At 45.0% G+C, this 16,791-nt stretch overlaps 1 protein-coding gene across 1 annotated transcript in view; it reads left to right on the top strand.

Moving 5' to 3' along the window:
- Positions 1-16,791, top strand: part of SYNGR2 (synaptogyrin 2) — a 259,994-nt gene that overhangs the window by 97,752 nt on the left and 145,451 nt on the right. Inside the window, exon 2 of the mRNA XM_085617484.1 lies at positions 15,750-15,984. Within this exon, the coding sequence (XP_085473610.1) occupies positions 15,750-15,984 (235 nt within the window). The remainder of the gene's footprint in view (positions 1-15,749; positions 15,985-16,791) is intronic.

The following is a 16,791-nucleotide window of genomic DNA, read 5'->3' as shown; positions in this document are numbered from 1 at the left end:
CGGGACAAGATCTCCCCTGCTCTCCCGTCTGGCGCAGAGGATTTGGAGTTGGGCCATACTCCATCAGATGACGTTACAAGCAATTCATCTGCCCGGCATTTCCAATACTCTGGCGGATGCACTCAGTCGGTCAGCATCATCAACCCACGAGTGGGAGTTACATCAACCGACGCTGGAATTTGTCTTCAACCTTTGGGGTCACCCGACAATCGACCTCTTCGCAACCCCGCAGAATGCAAAATGCCAGACCTACGCAAGCTGGTTTCCCCACCAAGGGTCGTGCGGAAATGCCCTTTCGATCAATTGGTACGGGATATTTGCGTACGCTTTTCCGCCGATTCCGTTGATCCCGCGAGTGCTGCGGAAGATGAGACAACAACCGTGCCATGTTCTTCTAATAGCTCCACGCTGGCCTCGGCAAGCATGGTTTTCGGAGTTGCTTCTCCTATCCCAACGCGAGCCCATCCTTCTCCACCTGAAGCCGGATCTCTTGACAATGAACGATGGTCGGATATGCCATCCGAATCCCAGATCTCTCAGCTTGTCGGCTTGGAACCTGAGCACCTTGAATTTGCTCATTTGAACATTCCTCCAGCCTGCAGGGAGGTGTTAGCGAAGGCAAGAGCTCCATCCACAGTGAAAACGTATAAACTCAAATGGAAGCGATTTTGTCTTTGGTGTGCTTCCGCCCACATTCATCCTGTGCACGCTCCCCCAGAACACATTCTGCCGTTCTTCCTACAACTAGCGCAGTCTGGATTATCGCACTCTACCTTAAAGGTTTTTCTAGCGGCAATATCTCGCTTCCGACAAGACGGATCGTCCTCTCTCTATTCATCCAGAGTCATGCAACAATTTTTCAAGGGTCTCTTCCGCATGTTCCCGCCCATTCGGCGTCCTCCACCCACGTGGCGCCTGAACATCGTGCTGGCTCAACTCATGAAGGCGCCCTTCGAACCCATCCACTCTGCGGATGTCAAATTTCTAACTTGGAAGGTGGCCCTCCTCCTTGCTCTGACCTCTTCCCGCAGAGTCAGTGACATTCACGCCTTTACTATAAAGCCACCGTTCCTTCAATTCAGATCGGATTGTGTCATCCTCCGCACTAATCCGGTTTTTATACCTAAAGTGCCATCCGATTTCCATCTTAACGAACCAGTGCTCTTAAAGACTTTTTTCCCGCATCCACAAACCCCGGCGGAGCAAAGCTTACACTCTCTGGACTTGAAGAGATGTCTAAAATTCTACATTAGCAGGACTCAGTCCTTTCGCAAATCTGACCAGCTGTTTGTGGCCTACGGGCATGCTTGCAAAGGACAATCTGTCACCAAACCTACTATTGCCCGTTGGGTTTCATCAGCAATCTCTTTTTGCCATCAAAAGGCTGGTAAGCCTCTGTCTTCGGGAGTGAGAGCCCATTCAACGAGGGCTATGTCATCTTCCACTGCCCTGTTCGCTGGTGTGCCCATCCATCAAATATGCCGGGCAGCTACGTGGTCCAGCAGGCACACGTTTACGAAGCACTACTGTCTGGAATCCATTAACGAAGCAGACACGGCTGTGGGACAGGCAGTTCTACGAAATCTGTTTAAATAAGGTGAGCCTCTGCTACTTCCCTCCTCCTGGGGTATTATTATTATTATTGCGCTTTAAATACATTGTTTGTATTACATGCAATATCAATACGGCTTGGTCAGCCGAATACTGTTTACTGCTTACTATTCTATTCAAGCATGTGAATCTATGAAAGACACCCCAAATACTGGAGAAGAACAAATGTTACTTACCTGTAAACTGTGGTTCTCCAGTATTGGTGTCTTTCATAGATTCACATGCGACCCACCCTCCTCCCCTCAGAGGCTCTCTTCTCCTCTTTCGGCTCTATGGTCACTCTCGTGCTCGAAAATCTGAGGGCCTGAGCCTCTGAGGAGAAGGTTCTAGAGGGTGCTAGCGCCTGATTGGCTGGAGTTTGGACTATAAAGTGACAGTGATATGTTAGCAAAGTGATTCTTTTTCTCAATGCTTTCCTATGTCTCAATGCTATCCTATGGTATTTTTAACTTGATATGTTATTTGAACTATATATATATGTTTATTTGGGTATGTATATACTCTTATGTGGTTAGGTATGTGTATATGTATATATACATGATACTTATTGCTTTTTATATATACCGTGGGACTCCCACTTCGACGACGGGGAATATTCAAGCATGTGAATCTATGAAAGACACCAATACTGGAGAACCACAGTTTACAGGTAAGTAACATTTGTTCTTCTCTCTCAGGGGAATCTTCATTAAGGTCCTAAGCACACGTCCCTCCTCCCACGTGGAGATGCCAAAGGCGATTATTGGGTCTATCTGATACTGCCTTATCTAGTCGAAAAGAAATGAAGCAACTGCCTTCTGCTAGGCATGATGGGATACAGGGGTACACTGTTTTTCTGTTTCCTTTGTCTTTTTCTTTTTTTTTTTTAAAGGTTTGTGAACGAGATTTAACCCCTTCAGCGCTGCGCGGATTCCCCCGCGGTGCTGAAGGGTTCGAGCGCGGGCGGGGCCATGACGGAACGGTTCCGTCATGAGCACAGCTCAACCGATGCTCATGACGGAACCGTTCCGTCATGAGCATGGAAGGGGTTAAGCATTCTACCATTGTATTTGGCCTTAAATATACATATACATGGGTATTCTTACCCTTTTTTTTTTTTTAAAGTAATCTGAAGAAATCTGTAATTATAGCCTACCTTCTAGCCTGCACACGGTTCTTGTCTTAAGTGTTTCTACAGGCCTTCCTTAAGGAAGGAGAACATCTACACTTAAGAATACATGTTATGAAAGTGCTGCGGGATCCACCTACGTGGCCGGCACTATTTAGTACTCATGACTTCATTGGAGATTCCCGTGAGAGAGAACTGAATTACAGGTAAGAAACCATTGCTTCCTGTTGCACACACGCTACTGGTGTATTTATTTGTTTCTGTAGCATGACCGAGGAAATCAAAATGGCAATAGAAATGCTTTGTCGCTGAAAATTAGTTTACAAAGATTGTTTGGTTCACGTGGACTGATACCACTGAATCTTCACAGGGTAATGCAATTTAAGTATATGAGTTGGTTTGGATTGTTATGTTATGCATATTTGTAGCGCGCTCTTCCCCAGTAGGATATCCTGGCACTGAGCAGGTGTGCGAACACACATGAGTGTGCAGAGATTAATGTTGTACTGGAGAGGTTACTTTTGGTAAAGAGTAAGCATGCTTTAGTGACCAGTTCCTTTTCTTTGAGCATGAACAGATTGTTTAGTGTTGTTACTTCATTGGTCCTTTGCAATAATGAGAGCTTTTGGCATGACCATTATAAATAAAAGCATGCATTGGCAAAACCTATTGATCAGGCTTAGTGAAACTGCTCTGTAATTGATATGCCGGTTTGTATGGGATTGTAGGAATGGAAAAATAACTGAACGTGGAGGTTGTGTGAGTTAGTGAAGTGAATAATTGTGGATAGATGAATGGGTAAGTGACTGGATGAGTGAGCTGCACAGGTGGGTATAGCTCTAAATGATTCAAGTCATCCATGTATTTTTCTGTTGTATTATCCATGTATCCTTCCATTCATTCATCCATCCATCCAGTCACTCAACCATACATCATCTACTTTTTGACTCCTTTTTTACATTATCGCATTTAACAGTCTGCACAAACACACACACATTGAAAAACACACTCATCAAAATAAAAACCAGACCTATTGACTCTTCCCAAGTTTGTTCAGAAAAAGGAGTAGGAACATTGCAGAGGCCAAACACTTCCAGGTGCAAAGGAACCGCCAGCTCAAGTTTCAGTTCACCCAGTGACTGCTGGTGTGACTACTCCACCCTGTGACGTTACTAAATAAATATAACTTGTGTAAACGAGAAGCCTGATTGTCAAGCACGTGGTGATAGTTGAATTATATTGGAAATACCCTTCCTCCTGTGCTCGCACATCTCTCTGGATTGAAACCATAGATACGCCCTATCTATTTCAGCATTATTGGCAAATGGCTATTCGCATTTTTTAGCACCATGAGGGCTCAAATTTCATAAGCTGTCAGACTAGGGCTGTAAATCATAGATTCTGTAGTGCTGAATCAATGATAGATTTTTTCCAGGATCACCTTTGTGCATGAGTTTGTATACCAGCTATTTTATGTGGATCTCTTAAAAATCTGTCATAGATAGTTTTCCAAAACCAACTTTGGAAAGCATTGTTTTTTTGTTGTCTAGTAACCGATTCAATGAGAATGTGGCTATTTCAAATGCCATTTAGGGCATTGTCGTGGTCTAATTCATCATTCATCCTAGTTCCCTTAGTGTTTGTTTGTACTGCTTAAATAACTCAATACAAAACATGTTCTAATATCCGATATTGATCGTTGAAGCAGGTTCTGATTATCAAAAAGAAGATCCGCGATGTTTGGCAATCGGGAATAGTTTGTTTAATTAAACAATAAACGGCCGGGAATAGCAGCCACCTCTTAGTTGCTTGCTGGAATTCCATTTGAATTAGGTGCATGGCATGCTGTATACTGTACAGTGGGTGCAATAGTGAAGCTCGTCCTACTTTGGGCAGGAAATACTGGTACAGTGGTTCATAAATTGCATGCTTTTATGCTTGATCCTACTCTGATAGTAGGGGCCTTAAATATATACTGGAGTTCTTCTGAAGGGGTCCAAGTGGCCGGGTGTGTCGTGTGTGTTATCTAGGGTGACGCTTCTTACTAGCCATTGTTTGGGCCTTATCTCATTAATGCAAGTGGCTGGCTGCTTCACTATCGTGTCCTGAATGCAGGCCCTCTGCTGTGCATATATTTGTGTTTGAATGTGTGCATCTGACTCTTTTCTTAAGGTTTTACATCCTGAGGTGATATTTGATTTACTGCTGCAATCTTCCAGGTGTGTTTGAGGATTGTTCAATATCTGGTGTTACTTTAGCGGAAAGTGCCAGCGGTGAACAGAGGGCAACTATGTTATGTTGATCTGATAAAGGGTCACTCTGAAACCGTAGCGAGTGTTTTATGGCGAATTTGGGTATTTATTTATTTATAAAGTTTTATATAGCGCAAACATGACCCACAGGGAGGGGAATCGGAGCACTTACAAATATGTAGTTGTTGAACATTAGATGGTTGAGGTAGTATACATAGATTAGGTATTCGCCATTCGGTACAAAATAGGTAGATGGGAGTATATGGGTGGCATTGGAGACTAGTAGTTATTAAGGAATGATTCACGAGGGAATCGCAGCGCGTTACAATACACATTATTACATAATAGGAGGTTGAGGTAGTATACATACATTCTATATTCGTCATACAGTACAAAAGAGGTAGACAGTAGTATAAGGGTAGCATGGGAGGCTGGTAGTCCTCATAGAGTTAAAGTCTTAGGATGTGAATTTGTTCATTTTTAGCAGTTTTACTTCTTTTTAGGTCTCGCCTGACCCAGCGCTTGCGCTGGTCTGGCGAGACTTTTAAGTAAGGGCTTCAAAAAATGCTACCGCCGGCCACAGCTTGCAGTGCATATGCGCGGGCGCGCGCTTGAGCAGAGGCGCCATATGGCGTGATTACTGCTGCGCGTGCACCACTCGCGCACATGCACTGCAAGCTGTGGCCGGCGGTAGCATTTTTCCCACGCGATCACTTTCACTTTGGCCCCGTAGTTATCTTCCTTGGTTTTTTTTACATTCGTGCAATGGCGACGGAAAACTCGTATCTAAACAATGAAAACTGTGGCCTATGGAGTCTTTTTAACACCCAGCGTGCCATCTGGTGCCAATACGCTTTGCATGTTTTTTTTTTTTTTTTTCTGTCAGTCCCCCTGGGGCACAAGCAGGCATCCACTTCTGTCTTTTTTGCTTCGATCGCTGTCCTGACATAAGTGGATGCCTGCTTGTGCCCCGGGGGAACTGAGAGCAAAAACAAGCCTGCATCCACTTTTTGCTGCGAACTGCTTGTTCTATGTGGCATATTTACTTACACTTGTACTGCAACCCTTAACTTAATCTTGGTTCACACTTGGAATTCACAACACCATATCGCCACAAAGTGGTTGGATGTGAAGCTAAACAAAAACTCTATATAATTTGTTTTAATAATGCTTGAAGTACAAAACTAACACAAAACTATGGACTCATAAATATATTACACACTCTGAGAACACATTATACTGTGTTTGTTTTTTGTTGTTATATTCAGTCTTTAATTCATGCATTAATGCAGTGCATTGTCAAATTGCACTGCTTGACTTACTATTTGTGGTTTATATGAAATGGCAATCTCATGTCCTTTGGCATTTTAGCGTATTCAGTAGTGAGGGAACAACTTTCCAAATAGTACAGAGGTTTCCAACAGAACGGACACTGATTTTATGACCAGAGACTGCTTCCCCCTTGTGGAAAATGTTAATACTTGTTTTCTGATAGCTAACCTCTATGTAGGATCTAGGTTGTCACTAATAATGTAGAGTCCGTTAATTGTAAACATCCAAACGTTTATTTCCAGCGCGGCATGTTGACAGCGGTAAGTCCAAGACAGTAATAACAGCTGTCATTCCCACCATGTATATATACACCTTACCCCCCAATACATATGAAGCTCCACGTGCCCCACCGTTAACACCAACCTCCAATGCATTGTGACGGATGACGGCATTATATGAAAATGGACATGAGCCTGAAACAAGGTTTACGCTCAACTATATCAAACACGAGCGCGACAACAGCATGCCGCGCTTGTATGTACAACAATCTATATCCCACCGGGCAAAATGTATGATTATCTAGTAAGCTCAATCTTCATGTTTATCCGTGACATTAGTATTTCGGAGGATTCCCCTAAGGTAATAATTATAGGTGACCCAAATGCAAAAATGTCCAACTCTGCATGTTCGTCCTTTGTAACTTTGGAAAAGGAAAATGCCTGTGCGATCCCTGAGATAGTGTTTCCCAGAGGCGCCTGCTTTACGAGGGCGTAAGGGGCGTTCATAGGAGAGGAGGAGAAGAAAATTCCAGCAGCTTAGCAAACAAGCATTTGCAATGCAATAGGACTCGAATTTACGCGAGTTTAAGCGATTGGCATTGGAAATGGCAATGCCTTTTATTTATGTTTTAAAAACCAAATCCTAAAAAAAGGCTGTCATTTACAATGCCAATAGCTCACACTTACGTAAATGCGAGACATATTTCATTGCAAATGCTTGTTTGAAGGAGGTAAAGAAAGTGATTCCGCGAACCACTGGAGGTAGGGAGTTCCAGATCTTCGGAGCGAAACCTGAGAATGCTCTGCAAGCAGTTATTTTTGTGGAAGGATTGTGGTTTCAGTAGTAATGAACTCTCACTACGCAATAGTCTGCATCCTCCTGATCGCTCAAGCTTTCGAGCTAAGTAGCTGCGGGTGTTGCAATGCTGGGCTTTGTCAGTCATGCAGGCGATCTTTAGGTGTATTCTTGCCTCGTATGGTAGCCAGTCCAAAGCTTTCAAGGTTGGAGAAATGTGGTTATTTCTTTTAGTTTCTGAGACCAGTCTGGCTGCAGCGTTAAGCAAGGCCCTCAGTGGGGCAAGCTTGTATTTGGGATGACCACATAGAGTGGTGCTTCCATAGTCCAATCTTGGTAGCACTAGGGCTTGTACCACCATTTTTAAGTCCTCCTGTGGGAGGAAGGGCTTATGTTTCCTTAGTATGCTCATTTGATGATTCGCTCCCTTGGTGGCAATATTGATTTGTGCCTGCATGTTCAAGTGTTTGTCTATGGAGACTCCCAAGGATTTCGCGGAGTTAATGATGTAGGGAGCACAATCAAAGGCGGTAAGATGCTTCAGCCATAGGTCTATCTTGGGTGTGTGGTTGAGAGGGGAGATGAGAAGGAATTCCGTTTTTTTGGTGTTAAGCATGAGGTGGTTGTCAGTGAGCCAACTTTGAGTATTCTGTAGAATAGCGTTGAGGGAGATGAAGTCTTCTGGTTGTGAGATTTTCATATAAAGTTGAATGTCGTCCGCATATAGGTGATATAGAATGTTCGCAGAGTTCAGTGCGTTTGCCAGGCGTTCCATGAGTGAATTGAAAAGGATGGGTGAGAGTGCTGATGCCTGCGGAACCCCTATGGTGACCCTGGAGGGTTGGGAGAGTGAATGCTTCGTCTTGATTCTTTGTGTTCTGTTATTTAGAAAGGAGGTGAACCATTGTAGCTCTGGGCCAGTTAGGCCCATCCTTCATTCTAGTAAGGACAGTAGGTTGTCTTGCTTAACCATATCGAAAGCGGAGGATAAGTCAAGAAGTATCAATAGGCATGATTCGTTGTGGTCAAGCATTTTTAGGATGTCGTCCATTATGTGGGTGAGTGCTGATTCAGTGCTGTGACTTTGCCGGAAGCCGGATTGGTGTTTATCTATGAGGTTGTAATTTTCTGTGATTGCATAGCTTTATTTGGACACATTTTTCCAGCAAGGTCGCCAAAGTGGGGATGTTGAATATAGGGCAGTAGTTGTTGAGATCAGTGGGGAGGGAGTCGGATTTCTTTAGTATATGTGTGACCTGTCCTATTTTAAGACAGTCCGGTATGGACCCTTGTCTCAGAGAGGCATATATGATTTTCGCCCATGGGGGAAAAATAAAGGTTTTAATCATTTTGAATACAGGAGGTAAGGGGTCCGAAAAGTGATTTGAGGAGTTAATCGTTAGTGTGTTATAGATTTCTTGTTTAGGGATGGGAGAGAAGGTGTGCCAAGAGGCATTGTTTTTTGGGATTTCCTTTGGAGTATTAAAATGGACCTTGATCTGAGTGAGATTTAGCACCAAGGGCCATAGTTTGTGTGAGGGCCTTCTTAGATTGGATGTTAAGTTCAATGGGTTTTGTTTTTTCTGGGAAGAAGTTGGCCAGCTCATCACAGTTTGGTGTAGTAGTCGCTTGGTTCCAGGGAGTTTCGCTTGTTTGACGATATCGAATAGTTTTTTGGGGCGGTTGATTGCTTGGTTCAGCTGGGATTTGAAAAAGTCTGCTTTAGTCTTTATGATCTTCCTATTGTATGAATTCCTCAGCACTCTGAGTTGATATAGGTGCTCAATGGAGGGTGCTGATTTCCATAGTCGCTCCGCTGCTCGTAGCTTGCGCCGATCCGAATACAGCCCCTCATTGAACCATCGTTTGGAGGAAACGTTTTTTTCTTGGAAGGGCGCTGCGGAGTCAAGAACTTCAAGCATCGTAGAATTGTAAAAGACTGTGAGATCATTGACCTCGGCCATGTCTGTCGAGGGGGGATCAGGGCAGAGTTGCATAGGTTTACCAGGTCGATAGGGTTGATATTTTGTAAATTCCTTTTCCACTGTTTTGTTTTTGTGGGTTGACCCCTTTTTGGAATTAACTTAATATTGATTAAAAAGAGAATGCTATAATGGTCTGTCCAGTCACATGGGGTGATGTGTAGTGCAGGCAACAGTTGCTCTGTGGTGTGCTGGACTCCTAAGAGCGGGACCCTTCTATAAATTGATCCGATGCTAACAGAACAGTAAGCATGGTTTAAGACTTGCAATTGATACGTTTTGGAATTGTAGGGCAGTGCAGGTGTTTGGGTCAACAATCCACTGTTCATTTGCACATTTCAGTGCATTTAAACCCCTTAAGATGAGCAGCCTGCACCAAATAAAGTATAAACATATACTCTTATTCCCGTTTCAGTTAAGTGTGCATCTCCCGTGCCCACATTTACACATTCATGTCCCTCATTTATTCATTGTCTAACTCTCTTCGGTTTTGTTGTCCAAGCAGAGACTAGTATAACGGATCACTTGGGCGTTTTCAGTTCAAGGATGACAGTGGTTTTCCCAAGAACTGATTCATGGCCTTGAAACCTACTTACATGCCTGTGCGATCGTAATTTAATACAATCAACTCTGCGCTTTATGCTTTTTTGCAAATTTCACAGTGATATCAAAGCGTTTAGTTTGCCCACTTTTCTTGTCCCAGAGGATATTTTATTATGAGGTGGCATTTACTTATCTTAAACTATTACCAAATGGGCATATGTGTTTTGCCATTGTTGCTTTATTTAAATGGCTTTACGCAGAAGAAAATCTTTAAGTCCCCTTGATCTAAGATACGATGAAAATGAATATAGTTGGACTATATTTTTAGCTGAGATTCCTCCACATATGTATCACTAAAGTAGCACATTTTAAGATTTTAGAATTTTGAATTATTTATGCTGTTGTCTTTTTACTGTGGGAAATTTATTGTAATTTGTCTTTTGTATGAATTTTGGAAGTTTTAAACACTTTATAGTTATGCATCTTTTAACAATTTTTCTATAAATTTGAATAAAAATGTACTTGACTTGACAGTTTGTTTGAACAGAATGTGGGGAGAAGAGAGTAATAAAAGGGTGCCATAGGCAGGTAATTCCATTCTAAAATAAGCCCAGTTCCCTAATTGACCCGAATTCCCTCCAAAGGCTGTTTGCAGCATTTGTGCATTCAGGTCACAATCATGCCCTTCGTTTTAGTCTGCCAAGACTATGGATGGAGACAACTGGGGATGTGCGACTTCTAAATGTTCCAATCATCCTAGGTGGTGTTGGTGTCGAGGTTTGGAATAATAGGAGGCACTATATTGATGCACAGTGTTGTCTATGGCTTCTGGGAGAGATAATTTGCACTGGTGCTGGTATCTGGGCCCAACTCCTGGCATCCGCTTGGTATGACAGCACCGTGTTTACCCAGCATTTATACTCCTGTAATTGTCACCATTGTTTGCTGAACACTTATGCAAGTCCTTAATATGGCCAGGTATCGCTGATGCCCCCTTGGTTAAATTGACCCCGAAACTCTCCCTCCGCAAAAAACCCATGTACCATGGAGAGAGAGATGTCTTGACCGTGATTACTACCAATTGATACAGTTGTGAATTTATTCTGTATCCTTCTCTTAGGTCGCACTGAGATACTGTGGGTGCTGTCATAAAGCGCCGAGATGTGGTAGGTAGATTACACACCCACCACACGGTGTAGATAGTTCAACCACTAGGTCCTGATGAATTGCCATGGATCCTCCTGACCCATCGGCATGAAACATGTTGACCCACAGAGTTGAGCGTAGTTCAACTGAATCATAAACTTCAGATAGCCGCTACTCTTTTCACATTTTTAATCAGGTGGATAGCCAGTCTGAATAAAAGTATCTTTGGACGATCTGACTTGTTTTAATCACTTCTCACCACATCTACACTTCATAAGGCCCCTTACCGCCACTGCACCATACGGCAAGGAACAAAAGATCTCTGCTAAAGAGCCCCTCTATAGGTGCCCGTCGGGTATTGGAGCGCCTAGCCGACAAGGAGCAGGCCCATATGATGAAGCTTAACACCTAGCTGGCTGGGTGTGTGAGGGCCCTAGTTCCGACAGGAGAAATTCCTCTCCTCCTTAAACATCCAGAGCAGCAAATACTTTGTGGCTGATTGACACACCTCCTTCCTTTGTCTGACCACTAGAGGAAATGCATACAGTTTTTTCCTACTATACGATTGGGCATGTATGCTAGACCTCCTTCCAAAAAAAAGCCCTTTAGTCCCTCTCTATCGATTGATGGTACCTGAATGCCTGCATCTTAAAATGAGACCGCATTGGCTGCATTGTACAGAACACCAGGCACATGTTTGGAATAAAAATGACATTGTTTCAAACAGATAACACACTCTTTCAGCAGTCGAAGCATTATTTTACACTTCGCTGCATGTTGATTAATGCATTCCACCACCGTCCTGTAATACGATCAGAATACTACAGACTGGTTGCAGAACTTCTCTGGACAGACAGTGAGGGACAGTAGAATGGGAAAGGGCTTGAGAGAACCATTATTTGTCACCATCCCATATTGGACCCAGTACCTTGGCCACCACTGAGCACACCATGCTGGACCCAGAATAGCACCAAAACCTTCACTGCCTGCAGCATCTATAAATAATCCTATCTCTTCATTGATCCTGGGTGGGCTGGGCCACAGTTCCGCACTGTTCAAGTCCCTAAGTAATACCTCCCAGATCCTTTTATCCTGGTGGTCCTTGCACAACATGCTGTTATGATGGTGTTTCGCTTTCAAGCCAGACATGGCTTGCGCTATTGATCAGGAAAACAGGTGGTCCATGGGAATGATGCGCATAACTAAATTCAACTGCTCAACCACCACCTGAAGCTGATGCAATAGGTCTTCTTCTTAGCCCCACCCTCCCCTGATCATGTCTTTAGTGCTTGAGAAAAACAGTAACTTGTTCCCAGGGGATCCTAGATACCCCAGCAACGGAATCCAACTCAATCCCCTGGAACTCAATAGTTGTAGCAGGCCCACATGTGTTACCTTGCAATAGGCATACTCCAAAGATTCCCATCAGTTTCTGGAAAGACCCCAGCACACTCCACCATCTTTGGGGGAGGAGAGGGGCTGGGGTCTCAAGAACAGGAAGTCATCCAAGTAGTGCATTACCGACTGATGCCCTGACAAAAGCCTGAACAACCATTCAAGTAAAGTGTTGAATTGCTCAAAAAGGCGCTTGAGACCGAGCAGCCCATAGGCATGCACTTGACAAAATCAAATGAGCACTCTAACTGCTGGACACCCAGTAGATAGGCGTCCAGTGTACAGGGAGCAGGCAGAAGGCCAATTCAATGTCTGACTTCTCTAAGAGCGTTCCAGGCTCAAGCTCCTGAAGCATCAGAATCTCCTGGTCAAGAGAAGCGTACTTGAAGGAGCATAAGGCTTCATCTTCATTCACAGACTGACCCTTAGGTTCTGATAAGTTGTGTATCAATCAGTATTCTCTGGGCTCTTTTTTGGGCGGCTACCCCCAGAGTGGAGCAGACAAAATTCTCAAGCGGGATGGGATCAAAGGGACCCGCCACCCCTCCCTGGATTCCTCTCCTTGAGGATCTTCGCCCTGGTGACGCTAGGATTAGACCTGAGTGACTGCTGATTCATGCAGTAGGGGACCTCTACACACCCCACTGCTGGGATTCTAAAACATTCTTTAAAACCTTTGTACAATGCTTGCACTGCTGTGGGGTTATTATAAACATTGAACCATGAGAGCCTGCCACTTAACTGGAGAAAGGGGCCTTGCTTAAAAGGGGGTGATCACTTCTGTTTTTTGGCACCTCTGTCCTTAGACTTTTTGAAACGCGTGGGCTCGGAAAGTAAAGGCAGGCCATAGAAGGAACAGCAGTGTTTGTACTTGCATGTCCCAGGGGGCCTGAAACAGGATTGTCCACCCCACTCCCCGGCTGCTGCTCGTCCCTGGTCCCACCTGAAAGGGCAGACTAGGAGTAACTTTGAACCATTGTGGCTACATAGACAAATATGCACATCAATCTGATCCTAGTCCAGCGTGGGCATAGTTGCCTTAATCCTCCTAAACTCTGTCATAATCCCTCCAGGCCATGCCATCAAACGCCTCGTGCGAGCACGCAATTCTATTATGGTAGAATACTAGCTTGGCCCCTAAGTTAGTAAAGTGTTTCGCAATGTTAGCTTGGAAAATTGTAAATCCTTTCCTTCAGTTCATCAGTCTCCTCCACCCGCTTTTTTTTGTAAGGTCAATGGCCGCAATCTTTGCACCACTTGCCTTCCTTCCTTTCGGGCCTTTCCGCAATCAGTTTGCACATATCCACATAACTTGTTTTCCAAATTTTGTCTTTAATATCCAATGGCATGTACCTGCCCAACAGGCCATGGTCTGAACGCACATCCCCCAAACCAGTTCTTGGCATTAATGCCCCGTACCTGTTACTGTTTTTTTCTTGGGAAGGGAGTGTGACCCTACGGTTACTGGTAACGCGGGAGGCACGCTGCTGGCAAGTGGGTACCCAAAGCTGGAGTCCCTTGCACAGCAGGGCTAGTAAGCGTTACCCCACTGGCTCCTGCCAAAGGTGTGCAACCCACCTGCACTCCCTGACCCCCGCACTGTCAAGATGAGCCACTAATTTCCTGGCCCTCTCTACATTCTCTCCCTGTGCCATGCCGACCAGCGCTCCCCATTAGAGGAGTGGGCAACAGTCCAACCATCGAAAGCTAAGGCAACACACTGGCTAAATAATCCAAATCAGGCTGGCTAACGAAACTAGCTGGCGTAACCCCACTTATCAAGCAACTGTTAACTTTCTGAACAATAATACCACTTGCCACTGGTAGGACTATGGCAGAAACACTACCCTGTGCCACCAGATCTACATGCTGGCAGAGCTTGCAGGGTGACCCCAGTACTCGTATTTACTTCCTTATGAGGTTCCAATCCTTGCCCCACTTAACTGGGGGAAATGCTGCCCTGGGAGCCACCTCCTAGGCCTCTCTCCTGCTGCTATTGGCTCACTAGTTTGACTCCTAGGGGCCTGCAGCCGCAACCGGACCAAAATGTCATACATTGCATCCATCCTAAGCATCAAAGTCTCCATATCAACTTCAGCTCGTGGGTGCTTGGAACCTTTCTTCACCACACTCTGCATCCTCGCACCAGGCCTACCACAAAAAACCCGAAACCATGTACCTGCGCACATCCTTACTTGGAAAACCCGCCGTAAGCTATCCCAGTACATTTCGCAAAACGGGGGCACCGCAAAATTGACCCTCTTGCGTAAGCCAGGCACGCTACAGTCCTAAAGGCCCGGCGTGACCAGAGAAAGACAAAGGCACGCTCAAATTGCTCAAACCGTCGGGGGAAGGTTAGCTAGCAATTAACAGTCACAACACATTGGACTTTAAAATGGAGAAATGGATAGTACAAACGCACAGAATAACACTACAGGGAAATAGGCATTTGAAACCCAAGAAATTACCTTTGCCTATACTTGTATCTGAGCGCTCAGAACCTGAACACTCCACCTTCAAAGTGAGTCTTAACACCTTCACCGGCTATCAAGGTACACAATCCTCGTTCCCTAAACAACCTAAAAACGTGCACCCCAGGCCATGCAGCTCTGGTCTGGTGAGAAAAAGCTCTCGAGTCCATTCGGCTCCTGGAGGCTCCTGCTGGACTGTGGCTGCAGAGCTGGAATCTAAGCGCGCTGCCAAAATGGGAATCTGCGTTGAACCTGCAGAAAAGAGACTGTGGGAGATGTGAAGGGGGCTCCGAAACTCCTGCTGGCCTCATGTACGAGGCGGCAAACTGGGAAAACTTTGGCTGACCAGGGTATGGCCCCGGAAACACGGAACACGCCCCAACCCTCCCCTAAAAGGTCCGGGCACGGCTCACACACACCTACACCTATAGACAACCTACACCACCTCCGCTTAATTCATGCTTAATCTCCTTGGCTTCCCAGTAAACCACTAACCCGTGCAGCCGCTGTCCACCAGTGTGGAATTGGCGAAACTGGGGATATGTTAATCATGTGCATGGCACACTTATCACTGAGCTGGTGGGTCGAGGCCTTCAGCGCTCCCCTCACCTACGGGTTGAGCTGATTTAAAAATCCCGCACCAACTGTGTTTGCGATTGAAAGCTGGTCCTTGATTTGGTTAGCATTTACGGTCCCCGGCAGTTCTCTGTCTTCGCCAGTATCGGCTCTGTTTAATTGAAGCAAAACAGTAAGATCATTGCATTATTCTAAATGTGTTTAATGGAATGACAGTTTTGGGTTGTCCTTTAGACCCTTTGGGACTGATAAAAGCAAATGTTTGTGCTCTTGCCTTTGAAAGCAGCATGTAACCCTTTCTCTTCTGTCCTTTGTGCAGTTGTTTGCGCTGGTTGTCTTTGCCTGCATCATCTCCGAGGGGTACTGGAACGACCCAACATCCACCGTGAGGTGCCTTTATAATGGCAACGAAGACGCGTGTCGTTATGGTATCGGAATTGGATTCCTTGCCTTCCTGGGGTGCATCGTCTTCTTTATCATCGACATCTATTTCCCTCAGCTGAGCAGTGCCACTGACCGCCGCTATGTCGTCCTCGCAGACCTCGGCTTTTCCTGTACGTTCTCATTTTTGGCTCTTGTCAAATGTGTTTTATGGATTAGCATTCTCTGCTGGATTAGCTATTTAACAATAATGTGTAAAGCACGATGCTGCTTTTAATGAGGCCTGGGCAAAGCACTACGCTTGTGTAGTTTGCGAAGTTTACGCTACTTCGCACTACGCAAATTGCACATAGAACCGTGCAAACGCGCGTAGCGGTCATTTTTTGCTTGCTCGCTGTCCTCAACGTCAAGTTGGCGACCGCGAACAAGCAAAATGATTTCCCGGTGAGACTCTTTACTCGTTCGCGATCAGCAACATCAAGTTGCCGATCGCGAGCGTGGAAAATAAACCTCCCAGCGAGATTCTCAACACGGGGAGGTCCGGTTTCTCATTGCGAGTGGTCGCGTATGCTCGCAATGAGAAACTACCAGTCCGCGTTGAGAAAGCTGCAGCTCGAGTAAAAATGTACTAGAGCGGCAGATAACTACTGCTCGCACTGTGCAAGATGCCGTTTTCAATGATTGCACAGTGCCGGATGCTTGTCCGCACTGTGCAATCATTGAAAACGGCATCTTGCACAGTGCGAACAGGGTACTACGCAGTTCGCAAAGTGCTACTCGTAGCTCGCGAAGTGCACTTTGCGTAGCTATGCGTAGCGCTACTTCCAAACTATGCCCAGGGTTACTTTTAATACATCAGCGATGAGTCTCTTGTGGTTTGTTAATATAAACACAAACGTTTTAATCTTTACCTTGATATTGCATCATATTTAGTTGTTTTAATCTGCCTTTTTTTGCTCCATAAACTCACTTTACTCACT

Source organism: Triturus cristatus, chromosome 7, assembly GCF_964204655.1.
Source record: "Triturus cristatus chromosome 7, aTriCri1.1, whole genome shotgun sequence".
In the NCBI taxonomy this organism is placed as follows: Eukaryota; Metazoa; Chordata; class Amphibia; order Caudata; family Salamandridae; genus Triturus; species Triturus cristatus.
Note: the sequence above shows the minus strand (reverse complement) of the source record. Positions and strands in the feature narration are given on the sequence as shown.